Here is a 21,219-nt window from a genome sequence, read left to right on the forward strand (position 1 = left end):
CCTTCCTTTTACTGTTTATCCTTCATGGATTTTGAGACTGGGTCTCATTACACATTCCCAGCTGGCCTGGTGCTAACAATACAACTGGTCTCAAACTCATGGCTAACCCCCTGCCTCAGCCTCCTGAAGGTTGGGATCACAGACATGCATCACCTGCCCATCTTCATGTTCTTACTTTTCTAGGCCCCAGAGTTAAGCACGGTCATCACAAAAACACCTGAGACGCACACCTAGCTTCAAAGACACAGGCTTTGATTGAGCATTTATCAGATACAGGCCTTGATAGCTTGGGCATTTACCAGAAATACTATTTGTGAGATTAAGGGATTGAATGGACAAAAGACCAAGAAAGGGTCATAGACAGGAGTGTGTGGGGGTCAATAATATGAGGAAGAAGGGGGGCAGTGAACTGGACTGCCACAGCCCAGCACACTCAGCCATACCCACCTCTGAGGCCAAGGTGATCATGAGAGCGAGAAAATGATACAGCACTTGTCAAAATGTGCCATATTCTAGTCTTTGGTAAAAGACCACAAGCTTTCTTTGAGCTGTGTGCCTGTAGCTTGTTGCTCTCCCATGACTATGCAAGATGGGACCTATGGAATGTCCTAACACTCCCAAGGACTTAGGACCGAAGGTTCCCCCGGGGCTCTGTGTTACCAAATTTACTTCTTGCTGTAACAAAACCCCTGATTTTAAATTAAAAAAAAAAAACAAAAAACAATGTCAGCTCATGGTTTGACAAGGCATGCAGTCCATCATGGCTGGAAAGGCATGGCTGCAGGGGTGTGAGCTCCCTGGGCACATTGCATCCATAGTCAAGAAGCAGAGAGTCGGTGGGACATCTTGTACCATAGGAATTTCAGGAATGATAGCTGAGTAGGTTAAGTACTTGCTGCACAAGATCCCCCAGACCCATGTACAGCTGGCTATGTTAACACATGTCTGTAATCCCAGTGCTTCTACAGTGAGATGGGGGGGGGGGGGAAGGTAGGGGCAAGAGAGTTCCCAGAAGGTCGTGGGCCAGGTAACTTGATGTAAACAGTGGTGAACAGCAAGAGGTGCTGCTTCAAATGTGGTAAAAGGTAAGGACTAACACCTAAGATCATACTCTGATCTCCACATGCTCTGTATTGCATGTGCACATGCACACACAAATGTGGGCATGCACACATGTACCCCGATCAAAACAAAGGCCTTAAAAGCCCAACCCCAGTGACTCATATCCTCCAATAAGGTCTTACCACCATCAAAGGTTTATAACCTTCTGCTAGCTGGGGACCTAGTGTTCAAACACATGAGCCCGCTGGGGACATTTCACATTCAAAGCACTTTAGCCTTTCTCTTCTGTCCCCTCTCCCTGGTTTCGCCAGTTCCTCTCTTCTTCCTTGGCCTCCAATCACTTTCAACCTATGTCACCAGGTAGAACCATAAGATGACCTGGCTTCTGACCCTGTGCCTTGGTAGGTCTCTCTAGGGATCCCCAGGCTCTGGAAGAAAGTTACTGACATGTAGTGCTTATAGGAATGGCCAACTCAACTCCGGGACCCTGGGACCAGGGACCTGTGCTCAGATTTAAAGTTTGAGTACTCATACGCATAGGGAATTAGCCCCACAAGAGATCAAACCCAATACTCTCCACCACATAGAAAGCCAGCCGGACAGATATCCTGCCCCACTGCCTTGTGGTACTGAAGTCCTGTGACATTCGCCGTTGTACTCCACGTGGATGCAACCTCAGGAGGTTTTATACAGGAGCCTAAATGTAGCTTGCACGTTCTCTGGCCTGCCAGCTCTCTCCTCCCCATCTCCATTGCTCTACAAACCCAAAGTTCTCAGGCTCTAGTACTTAAGGTGACAATTGAAGATAAACATTTTCCAGAGTGTGCTGTCATAGACCAATTCTCAAAGGGCACTTGAGGAATATGGCCACTGATATCTAAATCTACATCTATATCTGTATCCACTGTATCCACATCTCTATCTGTCTATCTGTCTATGTATGCATCTGTGCCTCTGTTTCTCTCTTCTCCTCTCTCTCTCTCTCTCTCTCTCTCTCTCTCTCTCTCTCTCTCTCTCTCTCTCTCTCATGTTGGGACATCAACTAAGATGGCGCTTCCTGACTTCTTCCTACAAAAGAGACATGGGGCCCACCATGACCATAACAAAGCATCTTATAGGGTTCAATTTCTCCATGAATACCTGGAGTTATTGTGTGCACCACAAACAGTCGAAGTTGCTGAAGGCAATAGAAGGGGGAGACCAGGTGTCCAGGCCAGGTCTCAGCACCAGCCTCACCACTTTCTGAACAACTTGGCCTTCTTAACCTGATCATCAACGGGGAGGGTGAGCTAGTGTCAAGTACCAAGTTCTGTCCAGGCTTGAATAGATGCTGTGTGTAAGAGTAGGTAGGCTTTGCCATACATAATCTGTGAGAATTTGTTCGTATGTTTATTTATTTACCTTAAGAAGACCAAATCCACACAGGCATGGTGGCAATGATGATCAGCTTTAATTATCAACTTGACTCTTTCTAGAATTACCCAGAAAGAGAGTCACAATGGGAACTGTCTGTACTGGGTTATAGTATGGAAAGGTCTATGAGGACTGTCTTAATGTAGTTAGTTGATTTGGGAAGTCCCAACCCACTGTGGGCAATACCATTCCCTAGGCAGGAGGTCCTGAACTGAATAAAGGCAGAGAAGCTGAGTTGAGCACAAGTAAGCACACATGCATTCATTGACTTTGACTGTGGACATAAGTGTAACTAGCTGCTTCAAATTCTTGCTTTGACCTCCCTGAAATGTTCTGTCGTAACCTGGAATTGTGAGCCAGTTAAACCCTTTCCTCCCCTAACCTGCTTGTTTGTCAGAATATTTCTATCCCTGGTCTTTACAGAGTGAGGTTTTGTCTCAAAACAAAACAAGCTTCAACTGCCTTTAAACCCCCAAAATGCTCCACCATGCCTCAGAAATTCTCCTACTGCCACTGGGTATGGAAAGAGTCAAGGTCTTTGTTTGGGATATGTAGTTTGCCCAGGTAGGGTGCTTGAGTTTGATTTGAACCCCAACTGCAAAGTAACAACAAAACAAGTGAACAATACAAAAACCCAAAGAGCAGGTAAGGCTGAAGGTTGCATTGTGGGATTGCTAGCATATTTATTTCACAAGGAGAGGAGATGGGGCGAGGAGATGATCACCAATAAAGATACCACCAAATGAGATACTGGATCCCACACTGGGCACCTACAGGGTTTGGCTCTGGGCAGGAGATGGCCAAGGACAGTAGTGGATTGGGGGAAGCGATAGAGAAAGGGTACCCTAGCACATAAGACCCAGCCATGTCCTCTGGGCCCGTGATCCAGGGACATGCCTCCCCTGCCCCCATTCTTCTAGGCATCTTCGTCCCTATCCACTGAGCAATGAAGCTACAAGCCCAAGACTACTGCTTGAGCACACTCACACGCTCAAGCACACAAACACACACCCAGCCACACACATCACGCAGGCAGGCGCACTCTCGCTTTCCCGTGCATGCAGACGCATCCATATATTAACTCTGATTTATAAGTGCACCCTAACCAGAGGGCAATTGGAAAGAAGCAATCACTCTTAGAGGAAATGGCTGCTTCTGTCCCCCATCAGCCAGCAAAGCATGGGGTGAAATGAGCTGAGCAAAAAGCGTCGCAGAGGGCCCTGTGCCCATAGCTAGGCTGACTCTTCAGCCCTTACGGTCCTGCATGGAAGACCCTTGCTGCTCCATGAAACCAGGGCACCTTGTCCTTGGCAGGCTGAGCTGTACTGGCCAGGTGCTGGGAGCATCCAGCATGCTCAGCTGACTTCCAGCTTCCTCTAACCACAGGCTTAAGGGCTGATGCTGTTCATATGTAGGACTCCAGGTGACTTGGACCAGGGAACCTCAAGAACAATCCAGAGGGGTCCAAAACTGTTGTCCCAAAGCCACCTTTGGGATGGCTGGGAAGGTCTGAGTGGCTGCTGCCTTGGTATACAAACAGGCTTCTGGACCAAAGTGTCCTCAGGAGAAATGGAGTCTTGGGGTCTCATTGCTTCCTTCTCCTAGAGAGAGGAGTTAGATGTGGCTATCTAAGGCCATCATTGTCCCTCACGTCTTGGAGGTCCAGGGCGAGTTACACAAGCAGCTGCAGCAAAGGATGAGAGAGAAGAGTGGGGAGAGAGGCAGGGAGGGAGGGGAGGAAGGAGGGAGAGAGAGAGAGAGGAGAGAGAGAGAGAGAGAGAGAGAGAGAGAGAGAGAGAGAGAGAGGACCCTGCCAGACCCAGCTGCTGATGCTGGGGTGGGAGATGATACAGTGGAGTGAGATGAGTAGCCTCATCCCTTAGTACCCAGAAGTTGCAGCCCCCCTGGTCTCCAAATGAGAGTAAGGGGGATATCTTCAAAGTATATAGGCAGAATGCCTGAGGGGGACTTGACATCTTTATCCAGGGATGCTCTGGAGGAGCCCTGAGAGGTCCACTGAGCATCCTCTGCATGCCTGCTGTCTCTCCACCATGTAGCTGGTTCTGAGAATGGCCAGGCCCCGCCCTGGGTCTGGGCTCCATGTGCTCTCCCCTTCTGTCCATCTACTTGATGGGATTCTTGATTGTCCATCTCTGTCCTGTACAACTTCGAAGGATTAGGTCGATGCCGGCCAGGCCCCGGTTCTCCACCTCTAGGCAGCGCCCCGTGCCTTTATTCATGATGGCTCCATTCTGGAAGGAAAGAAAGAAAAGAAGCAAGGAGAGAGGCAGACAGAGAGACCTTACCATAGCTCCTGTATTTGTGGCTTCTCTTGAGAGGAACAAATCCCACCCTCACACTCCCACATTGGGAAGGCCCAAGAGGGTTGCCCAGTTTGAGTGGTGGTGACTGGGGCAGAATAGAGGTTTCCTGGGGTCAGGATGGTGATATAGCTCGCCACACCTGGCTACCTGAGCTTCATCTGTGAGACCCATATGATGGAAGAGGAACTAAGTCCCACAAGTTGTCCTCTTACTGGTGTGTGTGTACGCACATGCTTGCCATGTAAGCATACAGACCTGAGTATTTGATTGCTAGCACTTATATAAAGAAGCTGGGGGTGGTAATATGCACTCACTGGATGGCTAACCTAGCCTGCTTGGCAAGTTCTAAGCCCTTGAAAACTGTCTCAAAAAAAAAAAATATAAAACAACAACTCCATTGAGGTAGGAATTGGAGCGGGTAGAGACATGGCTCAGCTGCTAACAGCACTTGCTGGTTTTCCAAAGGTTCTAAGTTCAGTTCCCAGCCTACCCATTGTGCAGCTCCCACAGTTTGTAACCTCAGCTCCAGAGGTCCTGCAACCTCCTTGTGGCCTCTATGAGTACTGCACTCATGAACAGGCACGCCCGCGTGCACGCGCGCACACACACACATACACACACACACACACACACACACACACACACACACACAAAAGTAAAAATAAAATCTTAAAAAACAAACTAATAACAAAAAAGGTAGTTAGTGTCTGAGAGTTCGCTCCTGACCTCCACATGTATATAACATGTGTACCTGTATACACAGGAGTAGGCACACACACAGAAATTTCCAGGGTTATTTAAGATCTGACTTTCTCAATCCTGTTGGAGAGTGCTTAGTAGTGTTCAGGAATCCACTCTACAGACTTATTATCCTAAGCAGCCCCAATACTGACTATGGAATCAGGCAGACTGTCTTCCAGGAATCCTTCTTCTAGTCCTTCTAGAATTGAGTTCATAATCTTGACCTAGGGCTGTCAGATCTGGCTCCCCAGTGGCACTGGGTAGGGAGTCTTGGGGACACCAGCCATCCTGTGGCCATCCCATGGCTGGTAGCATCTGCACTTGCTCCTCCCCTAGCCCTGTCCCCAGAGAGCTCACCTGAATGAAGTTCCATCGCTTGTACAGGCTGCTCTTGACCTTGTCACAATCCAGGAGCTGTGGCAACCGACTTTTAGAGTTGTCCACCAGGCAGCGGGTATCGGGGAGGAGAGTGGTGGTCCCCAGAGCACCCAAGTGCAGGAAGCCTTCCTTGGTATAGCGGGCGAGCTATAGAGAAGGGAGAGTGGCAAGAGAGGAAAGGGTGAGACCACAAGGCACCGAGGTTCAGGTCCCAGCTCTACCTCAGCCTTCTGTTGGTTCCACAGTTGTCTCCGAGTGTCTGATGCATAGGACAGGCTGCTCTAGAAGGACATTGGGCTAGCTGGGCCTGGACAAAGATACACTACATCACAACTCCCTTCTCCCCCACTTCTTATTCCCCTCCTTGTTCTCTACCCCCAACCTTTCTCTCCTATTCTCTCCTATTCACTTCCTTTATTCCTCCATTTCTTTCTCCTTCCCATCTTCCTAGTTTCCTCACCTCCTCTTTCCTTTCCCTTGCTTTCTTTTCTTCCTTCCTTTATTTTCCTTCCTCCCTCTCTTTTTCCCTCCCTCCTTTCCTTCCATTCCCCCCCCCCCCCCCAAATCTCTTTCCTTTATCACCTTTCTTCCTGGTCCTGGAGATTGAATTCAGGGCCTCACGCATGCACTCTACTACTGAGCTACGCCATCTGCCCTGTTTTCAATTTTTGACTTGGACTCAGGCTCTCTCTAAGCTGTCCTTGGACTCCCTCCGTAGCTCAGTCAGGCCTTGAACTTACAGAAGGTGCCTAATGAATCCATACAACGCCAGCTGCCACGCCAGCTGTCTGTCACCAGTGAGGAGACACTGAACCCAATATCTAAAGGGGGAGAGATTCACTTGGCTCATGGTTTCACAGGTTTTGGTTCAGGAGCACTTGGATTTGCTGTTTCTGGCATGTTCTCTGGGTAGAGGGCAGGATGGGGCCAGAGCAAAGCCTCTCACCTCATGATGGCCAGGAGAGCCAAGAAGGAGAGAGGTGACTGGGAACATGATCTTATAATCACAAGTGACCTACCCCCTCCAGTGAGGCATTACCTCTGTGGCCATTTGAATAGCAATGGCCTTCATAGTGGTTATATGCTTGGCCCTATTAGGAGTGGTAATATTAGGACTCGTGGCCTTGTTGGAATCAGTGTGTCACTGCAGAGGTGGGCTTTGAGGTCTCATATATAAGCTCAGGCTATGCCCAATGTGGTCCACAGTCTCCTTCTGCTATCTTTGGATCAAGATGCAGAACTCTCAGCTCCATGCACCATGTCTGCCTGCACACTGCCATGCTTTCTGCCATGACGATAATGGACTGAACCTCTGAAACTATAAGCCAGCCCCAACTAAATGCTGCTCCTTATAGGAGTTGCCTTGGTCATGGTGTCTCTTCACAGCAATGAAACTCTAACTAAGATGACATCCTAATTCAAACCACTTCCCCACGATGTCATGAACCTGTGGTTCCATCAATGGATCAGACAGTTAATTGGTTAGGGCCCTCATTATCCAGTCACCTCTCAGCAGTTCCATAGGTTAGAACTGGAAGCCTTCAACATATTCATTTTTAGGAGACACTTCCTATCTAAGCCATGGTACTGGTCCAGATAATAGAACCATCTGGGCAACTGGTTATATTAGTTATTTATTGAAGGTACACTTTACATTATAAGTACTATATAAGAGATAGATAATGTAATTTCACAACCTGGAGATAGTAGATTCTATCATTGCCACGTATTACTTGCTAATTGATACAGAGATAGTGTGGTTTGACATATTTCCCAAAACAGCATCTTTCCCAAGACACTTTCACAGGGACAGCATCTCTGCAATAGTAAGTGCTGCATAACAAACTGTACACTTATTATTGCTAATGATTCCATGGATCAGCTAAATGGTTTGGTGATCTGGGGTCACACTATGGTTTAGCTATGAAATGTTCCCTCAAAAGGACCCTGTGTGGAGGGGTTAGGATCCCAGGCTATAGGTGAAGAAACTGAGGCATGAAGACATCTGCCTGGCTTCCTGACGCATAACAGGTACACAAATGTCAGGCTCCTGTGGCTCAAGCAGCTAAACAGAAGAGGTGTGTCTGTAGACTGTTAGAAAAAAAAATTCAGAATCTTCCAGAGAGCCTAGGAAGTTCTGTTTAGGAATCAACCAAGAAAATAACAGAATACAATGACTACTTCCAATCACCGAGTTGACAGGGTCTTGAATCATCTAGGATACAAACCTCTGGACATGCCCACATTAGGGTTTTTCTGGGATTTAACTGATGTGAAAAGATGCATCCTAAATGTGGGTGGCACCGTTCTCAACCTGGGATTCTGAACTTATTAAAAAGGAGAGTGGGCTGAACACTAGCTCTCATTTCTCTCTGCTTCCTGACCATGGGGTCCACGTAACCAGCCGCCATTATGTCACGGAATCTTTGCCACCAAGATTGTACCTTAGGCTGTGAGCCCTAGCAAGCCCTTCCTTCCTTGAGCTTTGTTGTAGGGTGGTTTTTTTTTTTTTCACAGCGGTGAGCAAAGGAGCCACGACATGAGGAGACTGCTCAGAAACAGGGGTGACTCCTCGGGTGGTAAGATTTTTCTGGAGGGCTTCTCATCCCTTGGTGAAAGCTTCTCAGAAACCCTTGGCTCTGATCTCCCAAAGGGAGCCTTCCTTCTCCCCTTGAAGAAGTGACAGTGAGCTTATTAAGTGTCCTTGAGAGAGACTCCATGAACGTGTGTTCCATACGCAAATTAGTTCCACATCAGAGTAATTGTTCGAGGTAAAATGGTAAGAAACCCAGCAGCCCTCCCCTCCCCTCCCCAAACAACACCGCCTGAAGTGTGGTTCAATTCACCCAAATGCAAATTGATGAACGACAGCAGGCTGCCTTTATGTTCCAGGGAAAGATATACACAGCTGCTTATTGAAATTATGAATCAATCTATTATCCAGCAGGCAAATGAGCGGTGCTAAGAACATTAATTAACTGAGCGTATCTGTGACCCAGATGTTTAAAGAGCAGAGCTTAACGCTGCTTGGAGTTAGAGGTTCCGTTCCGAAGTCTGTTAGGGCATGAAAACCATGAAACCTTCTAGGCTAAAACCAGCCAAAATCAGATACCAGCCCAAGCTATGTTGGCACCAGAGTGGGCAGGTAAGGTGTGTGTGTGTGGGGGGTAGTATCCTAATTTTATTTCTTTTGCTGTGATTTAAAAACCCTGCCAAAAGCCACTTAGGGGAAGACAGAGTTTGTTTCATCTTACACTTCAAGTCACTGAGGAAAGACACAAGCAGGAACTTGAAGAAGAAACCACAGAGAAGTGCTGCTGTCTGAACTGTTCACAGGTTCATGCTCAACTAGCTTTCCCATACAGCTCAGAGCCATCTGCCCAGGGAATGGTGTTGCCCACGGTAGGCTTGGCTCTCCTACAATCATCATCAGTCTCCCACAGACATATCCACCAGCCAGTGTAATATGGGTGTACTTGCTGGTTTTGTGTCAACTTGACACAATCTGGAGTTATCACAGAGAAAGGAGCTTCAGTTGAGAAAATGCCTCCATGAGATCCAACTGTAAGGCATTTTCTCAATTAGTGATCAAGCAGGGAAGGCCCCTTGTGGGTGGTGCCATCCCTGGGCTGGTAGTCTTGGGTTCTATAAGAAAGCAAGCTGAGCAAGCTAGGGGAAGCAAGCCAGTAAGTAACATTCCTCCATGGCATCTGCATCAGCTTCTGCTTCCTGACCTGCTTGAGTTCCAGTTCTGACTTCCTTTGGTGAGGAACAGCCAAGTGGAAGTGTAAGCTGAATAAACCCTTTCCTCCCCAACTTGCTTCTTGGTCATGATGTTGTGGGCAGAAATAGAAACCCTTAGGCAGACTAAGACAATGGACAATTTCTCAATTGAGACTCCATTCTCAGGTGACTCTAGACTGTGTCAAGTTGACAGCTGTCTTAGAGGTTTTATTGCTGTGAAGAGACACCATGATCATGGCAACTCTTATAAAGGAAAATGTTTAAGTGGGGCTGGCTTACATTATTGTCATGGCAGGAAGCACAGAGGCAGGCAGGCCCACATGGTGCTAGAGAAGGAGCTGAGAGTTCTACATCTTGACCTGCAGGTAGCAGCAGGAGACTGTACACCACACTAGGCCTAGCTTGAGCTTCGGAGACTTCAAAGCCCACCTCCATGGTGACACACTTCCTCCAACAAGGCCACACCTCTTAATGGTGCCACTCCCCATGAGCCAAGCCTTCAAACACATGAGTCTGTGGGGGGCCATTCCTATTCAAACCACCACAACAGCTAAGTAGGACAGATAAGCTGTTGGTGGGATTTTCACATCTATATAAAGAAATTCTGCTGGGTTCATGGGCTGGTATCCAGATTCTTTTGTGAAGGTCCCTGTGGTCTGAAAGATGACAGATGTTGTGGATTGAGTGGAATGATTCTCACAGGCTCACATTTTGCAGTTTTGATTCCCCCATTGCTGACACCATTTTTGGAGGCTATCGGCCTTTAAGAAGGTTGGGCGTTGTGAGAGGAAGCAAGTAGTGAAGGGGCTCTAGCAGGCCGGAGCATGGTAAACATGGCTCTGGCAAGCATTCCCCTTGCTAAAAACCGTGTGTGTGTGTGTGTGTGTGTGTGTGTGTGTGTGTGTGTGTGTATGCTGTTGCCGCCTACAAGATACCCCTGAAGAGGGCCTCAGATCTCATTACAGATGGTTGTGAGCCACCATGTGGTTGCTGGGAATTGAACTCAGGACCTCTGAAAGAACAGTCAGTGCTCTTAACCTCTCAGCCATCTCTCCTGCCCCCCTAGATTATATTCTTAAAGCTAGCCACTAGGGTCTGTTCCCTTATTTGGCTATTTTCTCCTCCCGAGTCTGACCGCCAAGGCCCAACTTTCAAACTATTAACATCCAGTAATCAAAAGCTCCCCTTTGGCTACTCTAATTAACCTGTCCAATCAAAATTAAGTACCTCTTCCCAACATGGGGTTTTCCCTGTTGTCTTTATAAACTACCATTTGCCTAAGGGGCAGGCCTGTCTCCTCCTTTTTTTTTTTTTTTTTTTTTTTTTTTTCAGAGCTGAGAACCGAACCCAGGGCCTTGTGCTTGTTAGGCAAGTGCTGTACCACTGAGCTAAATCCCCAACCCCAGTCTTTTGTCCCTCCCAGGGCAAATATCCTGTTCACTTCTCCCACACCCCCTTTCTCTTCTCCCTCGTCCTCTACCTCCTGTCTCTGTTTTTAATTCCATACCATTTGTTCCTCTGGGACAAATAAATCTCCTTTGTGTTGAAAACTTAGTCTTGGGGTGTCTTGTGCTGACACTGGCCCTTTCAAGTAGGTCAGTGGGGGACATCTTTGTAGCTCTGTTATCCCTGCCTGTTTCCTATCTCATGCTTGGTCAGAGTCAGTCATGAAGTGGATAGCCTTCACATGCCCTTTGCCAGGAGGTGAGTTCTTCTCTATGCTTGCCCCACAGTGGTAGCCCGGGACCCTCTGAGTCAGAAGAGATCTTCTTCTATTAAGGTGTTAATGTCTGGTATTTCTATGACAGAGATGAGGAAAATAACTGATGCCACCAAACCAACAGATCTCATGCCCACTCTTCTGTTGTAAGGTAGGAGAGTAGTGAGCCCACGGCCTGCTCTCGGACAAAATTCTCCTGTTTTGTTCCGGGTCTGGGTCAGGAGCTATCTTGGTGAAGTCTGCCAACTGTGACTTCTTCTCCACATTCCTCATGTTCTGGTCTTCTGCCTCCAAAGCATTGGTCCTAGATATTCCCTCATTCAGACAGGACACTCATCTGCCCACCTCCGGAGTGTTCTGGCTTCAGCTTTCCAAGCCACACCTTCTGTGTGATTCAGTCTTTTCTTCCTTGTCTTCTCTAGTTGTCCCAGTTGCTGCTCCTCTCCTGTCTTGTTTTTGGATGCATATGGGTTCATTTGCTTTGGTCCCTCTGTTCCCTGCTGTGATTAAACAACCTTTGCCTTCATTTATCACCTAATGGAGTGTGGGTTGTTTCCTTGTTTCCATTTTGGAGCATTGTGAATCACGCTGCCATGGAAAGTCATCGTGTGTGTGTGTGTGTGTGTGTGTGTGTGTGTGTGTGTGTGTGTGTGTGTGTGCCTTGCATGTGTGCTTGTGTGTATTGTGTATGTTGAGCAGCAGTTTTCTCCAAATTGAAAACATTCAAGGAGATGCTCCTTAAGACTCAGAAAGTAAATAAACCCAGAAGTTCCAGGAAGTTCCTGAAACGTATGAGATTTCGTTATGAGTAGGGGAATCATATGAACAGTAACAGATGATGGAGACCAACTGACCAGCTGAGCTGCCTGTAAGTTGTGCAGGGAGATTTCATGCATCATTATAGGAGCAGCTGAGTGTGCATCAACCTTGCTCCTGCAGGTATTCACACTTCTACGATTGTCAGTAACCCCCAAAGACTCACTGCTTCACTGAACCAAGCTTGGGTGCAAGTGTTTCTTCGATCTGTAGTCAGAGCCCTCTCTAGGGTGAGTAGAGTCTGCTCACATCTCCTCAGTAAGATACAAGCCGCAGAGCTTTCACTTTTCTCAGGTGCATACCTCCTGATGGAACTGCTCATTTGCAGGCCCATGGTAACTCTGTGTGTGACTCCCTCAGTAACCATCAACTCCTCTTCCAAAGCAACCGCACCAGTTTACACTTGCTGTAACAAATGCATACAAAGTTCCCGCATTCTGGTCAAACCTTGTGATTGCCTGCTCTGATTTTTATTTTAGCTTTCTTAGAGAGTGAGAATTGCTCATTGTGGTACCTTTCTCTGATAATTAATGGTGTTAAATGGCATACTGGATATTTTATATCTTCTTTGGGAACATGCCCACTTAGGACCTTTGCCTGGTTTAAAAATGAGTTGATCTCTCTCTCTCTCTCTCTCTCTCTCTCTCTCTGTGTGTGTGTGTGTGTGTGTGTGTGTGTGTGCGCGCGCGCGCGCGCGTGCGTGCGCGCGCGCTTAAGTATGTGGGTAGGCAATTAAGGTCAAAGGACAACTTGCAGGAGTCAGTTTTCTCCTACCAAATGTGGGAACTAGAATTGAACACAGTTAAGCTGACTTGATAGCAAGCACTTTTACCCACTGAGCCATTTTGCAGTCTCAGTCTCTCTCTCTCTCTCTCTCTCTCTCTCTCTCTCTCTCTCTCTCTCTCTCTCTCTTTTGTTCCTTCCTCCTCTTTCCCCTCCCCTCCCTCCCTCTCTCCCTCCTTTCCATTTTTTTTGTTTCTCACCCCTCCTCCTCCCCTTTCTCCCTTTCTTCCTTGAAATGCGAAAAATCCTTTACACATCTGGACACTGGAGCCTTCACTCCAGTGGCCAAACACTCTGCTCTATCCTGTGAGCATTTCACAGCATTGGCAATATCCTTTGAAGCACAAAGTGTCTTTAATTTTGATAATGATCTGGGTTTTCTCTTTTGTTTGTTGGCACTTTTGATGTATCTAAGAAACCATCATCGCCAGTGCCAAGGTCAGGAACATGATCCCCTCTCCCTGTGTTTTCTGACTTTCATGGATTTTGCGCTTATATTTAGTTGGGTCTTTGATCCATTTTGAGCTCTTTTTTCAGATGATCTAAGAGACGTGTCCAAATCCACCCTTTTTCATGTGGGTATCTAGTTGTCTCAGCGTCATTTGTTGAAAAGACTCTCATGTCACCCGTGTCAGAAGTCAGTTGGCTGTGAATGTGACAATTTATTTAGGGGCTTTCAATGCTATTCACTGATCTCTGGGTCCTTTTCTTCCATTTCTCTCTCTCTCTCTCTCTCTCTCTCTCTCTCTCTCTCTCTCTCTCTCTCTGTGTGTGTGTGTGTGTGAGTGTTGTATGTGTGTGAATGTTTTGCATGTGTTGGGTGTGCTTGCAGGTATCTGCCCACATCTGCCCACATGTGGAGGACTGGTGCTGATACTAGGACTCTTTCATGACTGCAGTTCATGTTAATCACTGAGGCAGGGTCTGGCAGTCAAAGCCAGATGTGACTTGCCTACCTTAAGGACTTCTTTGTCTCTGACTTCTGAGGCGGGAATTGCAGACATGTCACCATGCCCGTGTGGCATGTACGTGGGGATCAGAACTGGACCTCACATTTGCACAGTGACCTCTTTAACTCTCTGCCTCACCTCTCTGGCCCACACAGGGTGGGATTACTGTAGCTGTGGAGTGTGTGTTTTCAGTTTAAGTCATTGCCATCAACACTCTTTGGCCTAGGCTGCATCTCTTGGGTTTTCAAATCAATTCTAGAATTGCATTTCCAACTTCTGAAACACACACACATTCTCACACACACACACACTTACACACACACACACACACACACACACACACACACACACACACACACGATGGAATTCCAACAGGACTGCAGCACTGCACCTTGCACTGGCTGGGGGAGTGTTCCGTCTAGCCCATGTTGACCAGATCCCCCTGTCCCCAGTCTGGAATGCTTCTCTATGATGTATTATACTTTTCAGTGGACAGGTAATCTAAGTCTTTGGTTGAATTTATTCTCAAGTATTTTGACTTTCTTGATAGTATTGTTTATTGATTTATTTAACATTATATTTAATATTGTGTGTGTGTGGGGGGGGGGCAAGAATAGAAGAAGTCAGAGGTCAGTTTGGGGAATCAGGTCTCTCCTTCCACTTTGTGGGTCCTGGGAACTAACTTAGGTTTTCAGGTTTGACCTAACCACCTTTTTTTTCCTTTTTTTTTTTTTTTTCCCCTGAGCCATCTTGGTGACTCTTGCTCTTTCTTTGCCCTCTGTCCAAATCTTTATCATTTGTGCAGAGCTGTCATTTAGACACTTCTCTGACCACAGCCAGCCACCTGAGATTTCATGGTCACACTAAACAGTGGACTCTGTCTGCTTTCTTAGTGACTGCTTTCTGAAGGCTGGGTGCTTGCTAACCACACCCATGGCAGCCTCACATCCCACATGTGCCTGGGTCTCCATCAGCTTTATAGTCACCTGAGACTCTGTTGGACAGCACCTCTCCTATAACCATGGTACACACCACCACCGTCCCTCAGTCTCCTGCCCCTGGCCTGGGCTCTGGTTGCCTTTATTTCCATTTGGTTTAGACGGTCTCTCCTAACTCACTGGAATCTGCCTCCACACACCTTTTCTCTATTCCTCTGGTCTCTGCTTCCCTTTCTTCATTTGGCAGACACTGTAAACCATTCTCTCTCCCTTTCTCTGCTCATTCATTTTTCTAGTCAAGCCGAAAACCTAAACCAGATATGGTCCGTGTGCTCATGTGGGTGCACATTTGTGAGAAGGTGCACATGTGTGTGTGTGCGCGTGTGTATGCATGTACATGCGCGCGCGCGTGCATGCACGTGTGTGTGTGTGTGTGTGTGTGTGTGTGTGTGTGTGTGTAGGCCAGATGTCAACCTGGGGTGTCATTCCTCAGGGGTCTTGCACCTTACATTTTGAGATTGAATTTTCAATTTCCCAGAACTCATTAAAGAGGCAAGGCTGACTGGCCAAGGAGCCCCAGGGATGTCCCACCTTGACAGTGCTGAAATTAGAGCTGAACCACCATACCTGTCTTTTTGCGTGTGTCCTGGGGATGGAACGTGGGTCCTCATCCCTGCATGTCACATCATCTCCCCAGCCCTGGTGGTTTTTAGGCTAACAGCATCCCACCCATTTTTGAAACCCACGAGGATCAAGAAAAGTGTGTTACAAAGAGTCAGTGGTGGCTAAATACCTTTAAATGGGGTAGGGTCACTCTAGATTTGCCTGCTGGGTCCAAGAGAAGAAATGAATCCTATTATCTACAACCCCGGTGCAGGAGGAAAAATAAAACCTCTGCCCACCAAATACCATTAATTCTCATTTAGAAGAGAAGAGCATTTTCTAGTTGAGATGATCTAAGAGAGACTCACGACTATTAACCCAGATTTAATAGCCTTGAGGGAGAATTGAAATATTCAGGTTACAGCCAGATAAACAAAAACCTGACAATAATTGCAAAATGACTCTGGGACGCATTGAAAAATCCATTAAGTTGCCAATAAAAACATGGCTCGCAAAGCCTTTACCATTAAGGGGCTCTCTTGTCACTTTAAAATCAGGCACAGTCAGCATGGAAAGCCAGGGTCGGTGAAGGATGGAGTTTGTGTACCTTCTGTTTAGGAGATGTGTGTGTGTGTGTGTACTGTTGATTCCAGCCTGCTTCTTCAGTTGATGTCTTAGCTTCACGCTCAATTGAGACACATAAGAATGGCTTCTTGCGATTGTGACTATTCTGAATATAGAAAAGTTTTTCTCCTGCCCTATTCTTTTTCTGAAGACCTATCTTATATTTAACGTATGTGCATCTGAGTGCGATGTCCGCAAAGGCCATAGTAGGGTATTGGATCCCCTGGAGCTGGAGTTGTAAGCAGTTGTGTACTACCTGACATGGGTGCTAGGGACTGGGTTTGGGTCCTCTGCAAGAGCAGCAAGGACACTCTTGTCTGATGAGATATCCCTCCAGCCTGTCCTGAGATATTCTGTACATGTAGGGAGTCTACAGAGAGAATCTCGTATGTACTATGTGCAAGCGTCAACTGTCAATAAAAAGCCTATGGCCAATGAACCTGAGGCAGGATTAGAAGGTGGGATGTACAGAGGGGAGTCTGGGATAGAGTCAGGTGCAGGGGAGATTCACCCCTAATGCTGATGGAGACAGACTCATGAACCAGAAGAAAGGTAACTAACCATGTGGCAAGACTTACATTAGTTTAATTGGAATAATGGGGTTATGAGCTACCAGAAATGAGCCAAAGCTATTGGCCTGGGCACTTATTCATATATAAAAAGTCTCAGAGTTGTTATTTCAGGACACAAAGATGCTGGGTAGAAAAGCCTGTGGTTACAGAAGCCAGTCTGGCAAAGGAAGTGGCAGGTTAGCAGTGCACAAGAACCTTCTATACTGACCCTCATTTACATATGGAATTAGCATAAAAACAACAGCGTACACCACTGGAGAACCAGAGCCTTGTTTCTGTTTCACCAGACCTTTTCGTTTTAATGTGGTTTAAATTTATTTTATTATCTTCATAGATGTTAGTGTGGCCCGAGTGCTTAGTGTTTCCTGGCCCCAGACTGTTGCCAGCACTTGAACACTCTCAGCTTGTTCTTCCCCCAAGTCCCCTGTCTGAGAGCTGATGTCCTACAAACTTCACCAGCCCTGCGAGACAATGATTCTCCCTCATAAGGTGCTGTAGGCTGGGTGTGTGGGATGACTGAGCATCGAGTCTGTCCCTAGTCTGCTCCTACAAGCTTCCTCTCTTCTTCCTCTCTACTTCTACTTTTTCATCCCTACTGGGTGTCTCTGGTTCTCAGTTTTCATGTGTATGGGTGTATGCGTGTTTGCACGTGTATGGGCACATCTGGAAGAGGAGGAAGAGGAAGAGGAAGAGGAAGAGGAAGAGGAAGAAGAAGAAGAAGAAGAAGAAGAAGAAGAAGAAGAAGAAGAAGAAGAAGAAGAAGAAGAAGAAGAAGAAGAAGAAGAAGAAGAAGACATAGGGATAGCGCTGGGGATATGGTTCAGTGGTTGCTCTTCTAGAGGACCTGAGGACCTGAGCTTGCTTCCCAGCATTCATGTCAGGTGGCTCACAACTGCCAGTCTGCTTCAGGGGATCTGACGCCCTCTTCTGGCCTCTGAAGGCATCTGCACTTGCATGCATAGACCCACATACGTATACATAAGGAACATAAAAATAAATCTTTAAAATGAAGCAAGCATAAAGTGGTCATATCCTAGGTAAATGGGGGCATCTACCGAATAGTTGTATCCCTAGAATCACAAGGCTAATTTCTGGTCAGATACATCTTTCCTTGGGAGCTCACCTCGTCATGCTCTTCCTGGCTCTGTCTCCTCCCCTCAGCGCTCAAAGGATTGAATTTAGATGGCTGCCTCCTGGCTGTCACTCACATCTGCTTTTGCCTTCCCCAAGCTAACTGCTCACTGGGCCATGCCACTTCATCTGGGTATGAGTACCTTATTGACACAATGCATCATAATGACTGCATTTACATGATACATGGCTTCAAAGATGAAGCCATTGGAGAGGGAGTCTAAGATCAGATTATATTTAATTAGGGGACAAAAAAAAAAACAATTCTCATGTGCCATTCTGGTGATAGATTAACTGAGAGGAGGAAGGGAGCGTGAGAGGAATACACACCAACAGAGAGGACAGGCAAAGGGGACAGTGGTATACCTGGCCCTGAGCATGGTGAATTTCTATCATCAATTCAGTTGGATTAAGAAATGCTTAAGGGGCTGGCAAGAGGGGTCAACTGGTGAAGGTGTTTGCTGCCAAGCCTTGGGACTTGAGTTCGATTCTTGGAATCCACATAGAAGAAAGAATGGCTCCTGTAGGTTGTGCTCTTGACCCCTGTGTATGAGTGCATGTGTATATGCATGTGCATACACACAGGGAAACACACACACACACACACACACACACACACACACACACACTCTCTCTCTCTCTCTCTCATGATGGAAAAATAAATAAATAAATAAATAAATAAATAAATAAATGAGTGGGGCATTGATAAGGCATACTTTTAGGTGTGTCTGTTAGTGTGATCCCAGGAAAGTTTAACTGAGGAGGGCAATTCTCCATGAATGTGGGTAGCATTAACCCATAGGCTGGAGTCCCAGAATGCATAAAAGAGAAAAAAAAGATAGCCAGACTTGGGAAGATGGTTCTCTTAGCAAACAGTTTGCCTTGCAAGCATGAGGACTTGAATTTGATCCCCAGAATCAGGTTAAATGTCTGTAAACCTAGTGGATGGGGATTGAAGACAGATGGACAGATGGATCCCTGGGCTGGTCAGACAGACTAGTCTCTACTTGGTGAGCCAGACTGTCTTGATGACCCAGACTAGTCTCTCTCTACTTGGTCACCTAGACTAGTCTACTTGGTGACCCTGGTTAGTCTATCTGGTGATGCTGAGCAGCCGACTTTGTGAGCTCCAGGTCATTGAGAGACCTCTCAATAAACATAATAGCAAGTCCTTGAGGAATGACACTTAAAGTTGGCCTCTGTCCTCCACATATGTACATGCATATAAATTCATACAGTCCTTGCACAAATAAGAGATGGAGGGATGGAGGAAGGGAGGGGAGAGAGAGAGAGAGAGAGAGAGAGAGAGAGAGAGAGAGAGAGAGAGAGAACGAGAACCAGCCGAGTACTGGTATTTTCCCCTTTCTTTTTCCAGACTCACAAAGATGTAAGCAAACACTCATATTCCCGCTGCCACACCCACAGCCCACAGCTTGCTCTGCCACCATGCCGTCTTCTTTCTGATGGTCGGTACCCTTGGATTGAGAGCCAGAGTTAACCCTTCTTTTCTTAAAATTTTTGAAGATATTTTACCACAAGGACAAGATAAGTAACTAAAACATCATCTGACCAGAAAGCGCCCCCCCCTTCTGCCCCTGACCCCCAGAACAGAGCTAGACACCTCGAAAGTGGGAACTGAATTTTCTATTTCATGCACAACTTGCTTTCGGAGTGCTGACCTCTTTCATTGGTGGGCTGTGGTTAATGGAGGGACTTGTAATTGGGTCAAAATGCTGAGAGTAAGTACAGAGACATCTGTATCAACCTCCCTCGCACCGAAGTGGAGGAGGCAGAAAGAACAAGAGGCAGATGATGGGGAGGAGAGCTGAGAGACGCTGTCTTCTAGACACAATGGGGCCGTTGTCCTCATGAACTCACAGCAGTTACGGTTGGCTCTGTAAGACAGAGCCAGTTTAAAAGTCCATCATGAATGGACATGTCATGCCCGTGGAGCTTCTTCCCAACCTGCTGGACATTGTGGTCACAGTGGAGAATTTCATAAACATCCTGGTCAAGCTGGAGGGATTTGAGAGGGCAGCCTGGATGCCACAGAACAGTGAAGAACTGAGGCGAGGTTTTAGGAAGTCCCTAGGGTCTTAGCGGGCAGTGTGACCTGCCTCAGGGCAATCAGACACTCTGGATGGGAAAGACGGGCTGCTAGGGCTGGGAAGATGGCCCTGTTGCTCTGCTGTGTCAGCAGGAGGACTTGAGCTTGAATCCCAGAACCCCACCCCACCCCCCAAATCTGACTGTTAAGTCAAGTGGCTCACTATGTATACATATGTGTATGTGTATGTATATGTGTATGTGTATGTGTGTGTGTGTGTGTGTGTGTGTGTGTGTGTGTGTGTATGTGTATGTGTATGTGTATGTATATGTGTATCCAGGTATGATGATGCACACTTGTGATTCCAGTGCTGGGGAGGTGGGGATAGAAGGATCCCCAGGAAGATCCCAGGTCTCAATATCCAGGCAACCTAGCCTACAGGGTGAGATCCAGGCCAATAACAGACCCTGTCTCAAAGATAAGGTGAATAGCACCTGAGCAATGACACCCAGAGTTAACCTCTGGCAACCATAGGCATATCACACACACACACACACACACACACCAAGAAGGGTACAAATTCATGGTCTATTAGTCCTCTTGTTAGGTTGCCCTATGACCATCCTGGACATTAGTCCAATCCTGGCATAAGGCTGGGATCTGTGGGCTACTGCTATGACTTGAATCTTAAATGTCTCCCACTTACTTGGTCTCCAGCACCCACATCAGACAGCTCACAATCACCTGTAACTTCAGGTCTAGGGGATCTGATGCCCTCTTCTGTTCTCTGGTGGTACTTGCATGCATACTCACTAACACGTGTGTGAGCACATGTGCGTGCGTGCACACACACAATTATTTTTAAAAAGATCTAAAAAAAATTAGGCTCAAGAAAAAAAGTGGATCTTTGTCTGATTTAAATTACTAATCAGACAAAAACAAGACTCTTAATGAACTTGTAACAGACACTTCAGTGCAAGCAGGCACTCTGAGTGGCCAGGAACTACTTCCATCTTGATAAACACATGCTGCAAGACAGGAAATTATCCTCCGCGGTGCCTATTTTATCTCTGTTTAATTGCTGGTTGATAATAAATTACAACACAGAGTCCATTAATTAAGCTAACAATGGCCGTGGAACGCCCATCTTTTCTTTAGGGAGTTGCCTGGGTCTGGAAGCATGATTCAGCCTCTGCCCATGGTATTTATGGAACAATTTAAAAATGATGCCACTGTGCCTGGTGGGATGAGGGGACTCCTCCATCAGAAGGAGCAGCATTGGGAAGGAAAGGGGAAGCTTTGATGGGCGAGCAGAGGCACAGCCTGGCTGGCGGCTGCAGAGTCTTGCCAAGCACATACTCAGAGCATGCAGT

The 21,219-nt window shown here is 46.9% G+C and overlaps 1 protein-coding gene across 2 annotated transcripts in view; it reads right to left on the minus strand.

Moving 5' to 3' along the window:
- Positions 1-3,138: 3,138 nt before the first annotated feature.
- The window catches only part of Galnt17 (polypeptide N-acetylgalactosaminyltransferase 17), a 428,653-nt gene continuing 410,572 nt past the window's right edge, over positions 3,139-21,219 (minus strand). For both annotated transcript variants that reach the window (XM_076923061.1, XM_076923062.1), the window contains exons 10-11: positions 5,898-6,065; positions 3,139-4,727 (exon numbers count right to left, since the gene is read on the minus strand). In XM_076923061.1, coding sequence (XP_076779176.1) covers positions 4,599-4,727; positions 5,898-6,065 — 297 coding nt within the window. In that variant the 3' untranslated portion in view covers positions 3,139-4,598. The remainder of the gene's footprint in view (positions 4,728-5,897; positions 6,066-21,219) is intronic.

The sequence above is a fragment of the Arvicanthis niloticus genome, chromosome 24, assembly GCF_011762505.2.
Source record: "Arvicanthis niloticus isolate mArvNil1 chromosome 24, mArvNil1.pat.X, whole genome shotgun sequence".
Taxonomy (NCBI): domain Eukaryota; kingdom Metazoa; phylum Chordata; class Mammalia; order Rodentia; family Muridae; genus Arvicanthis; species Arvicanthis niloticus.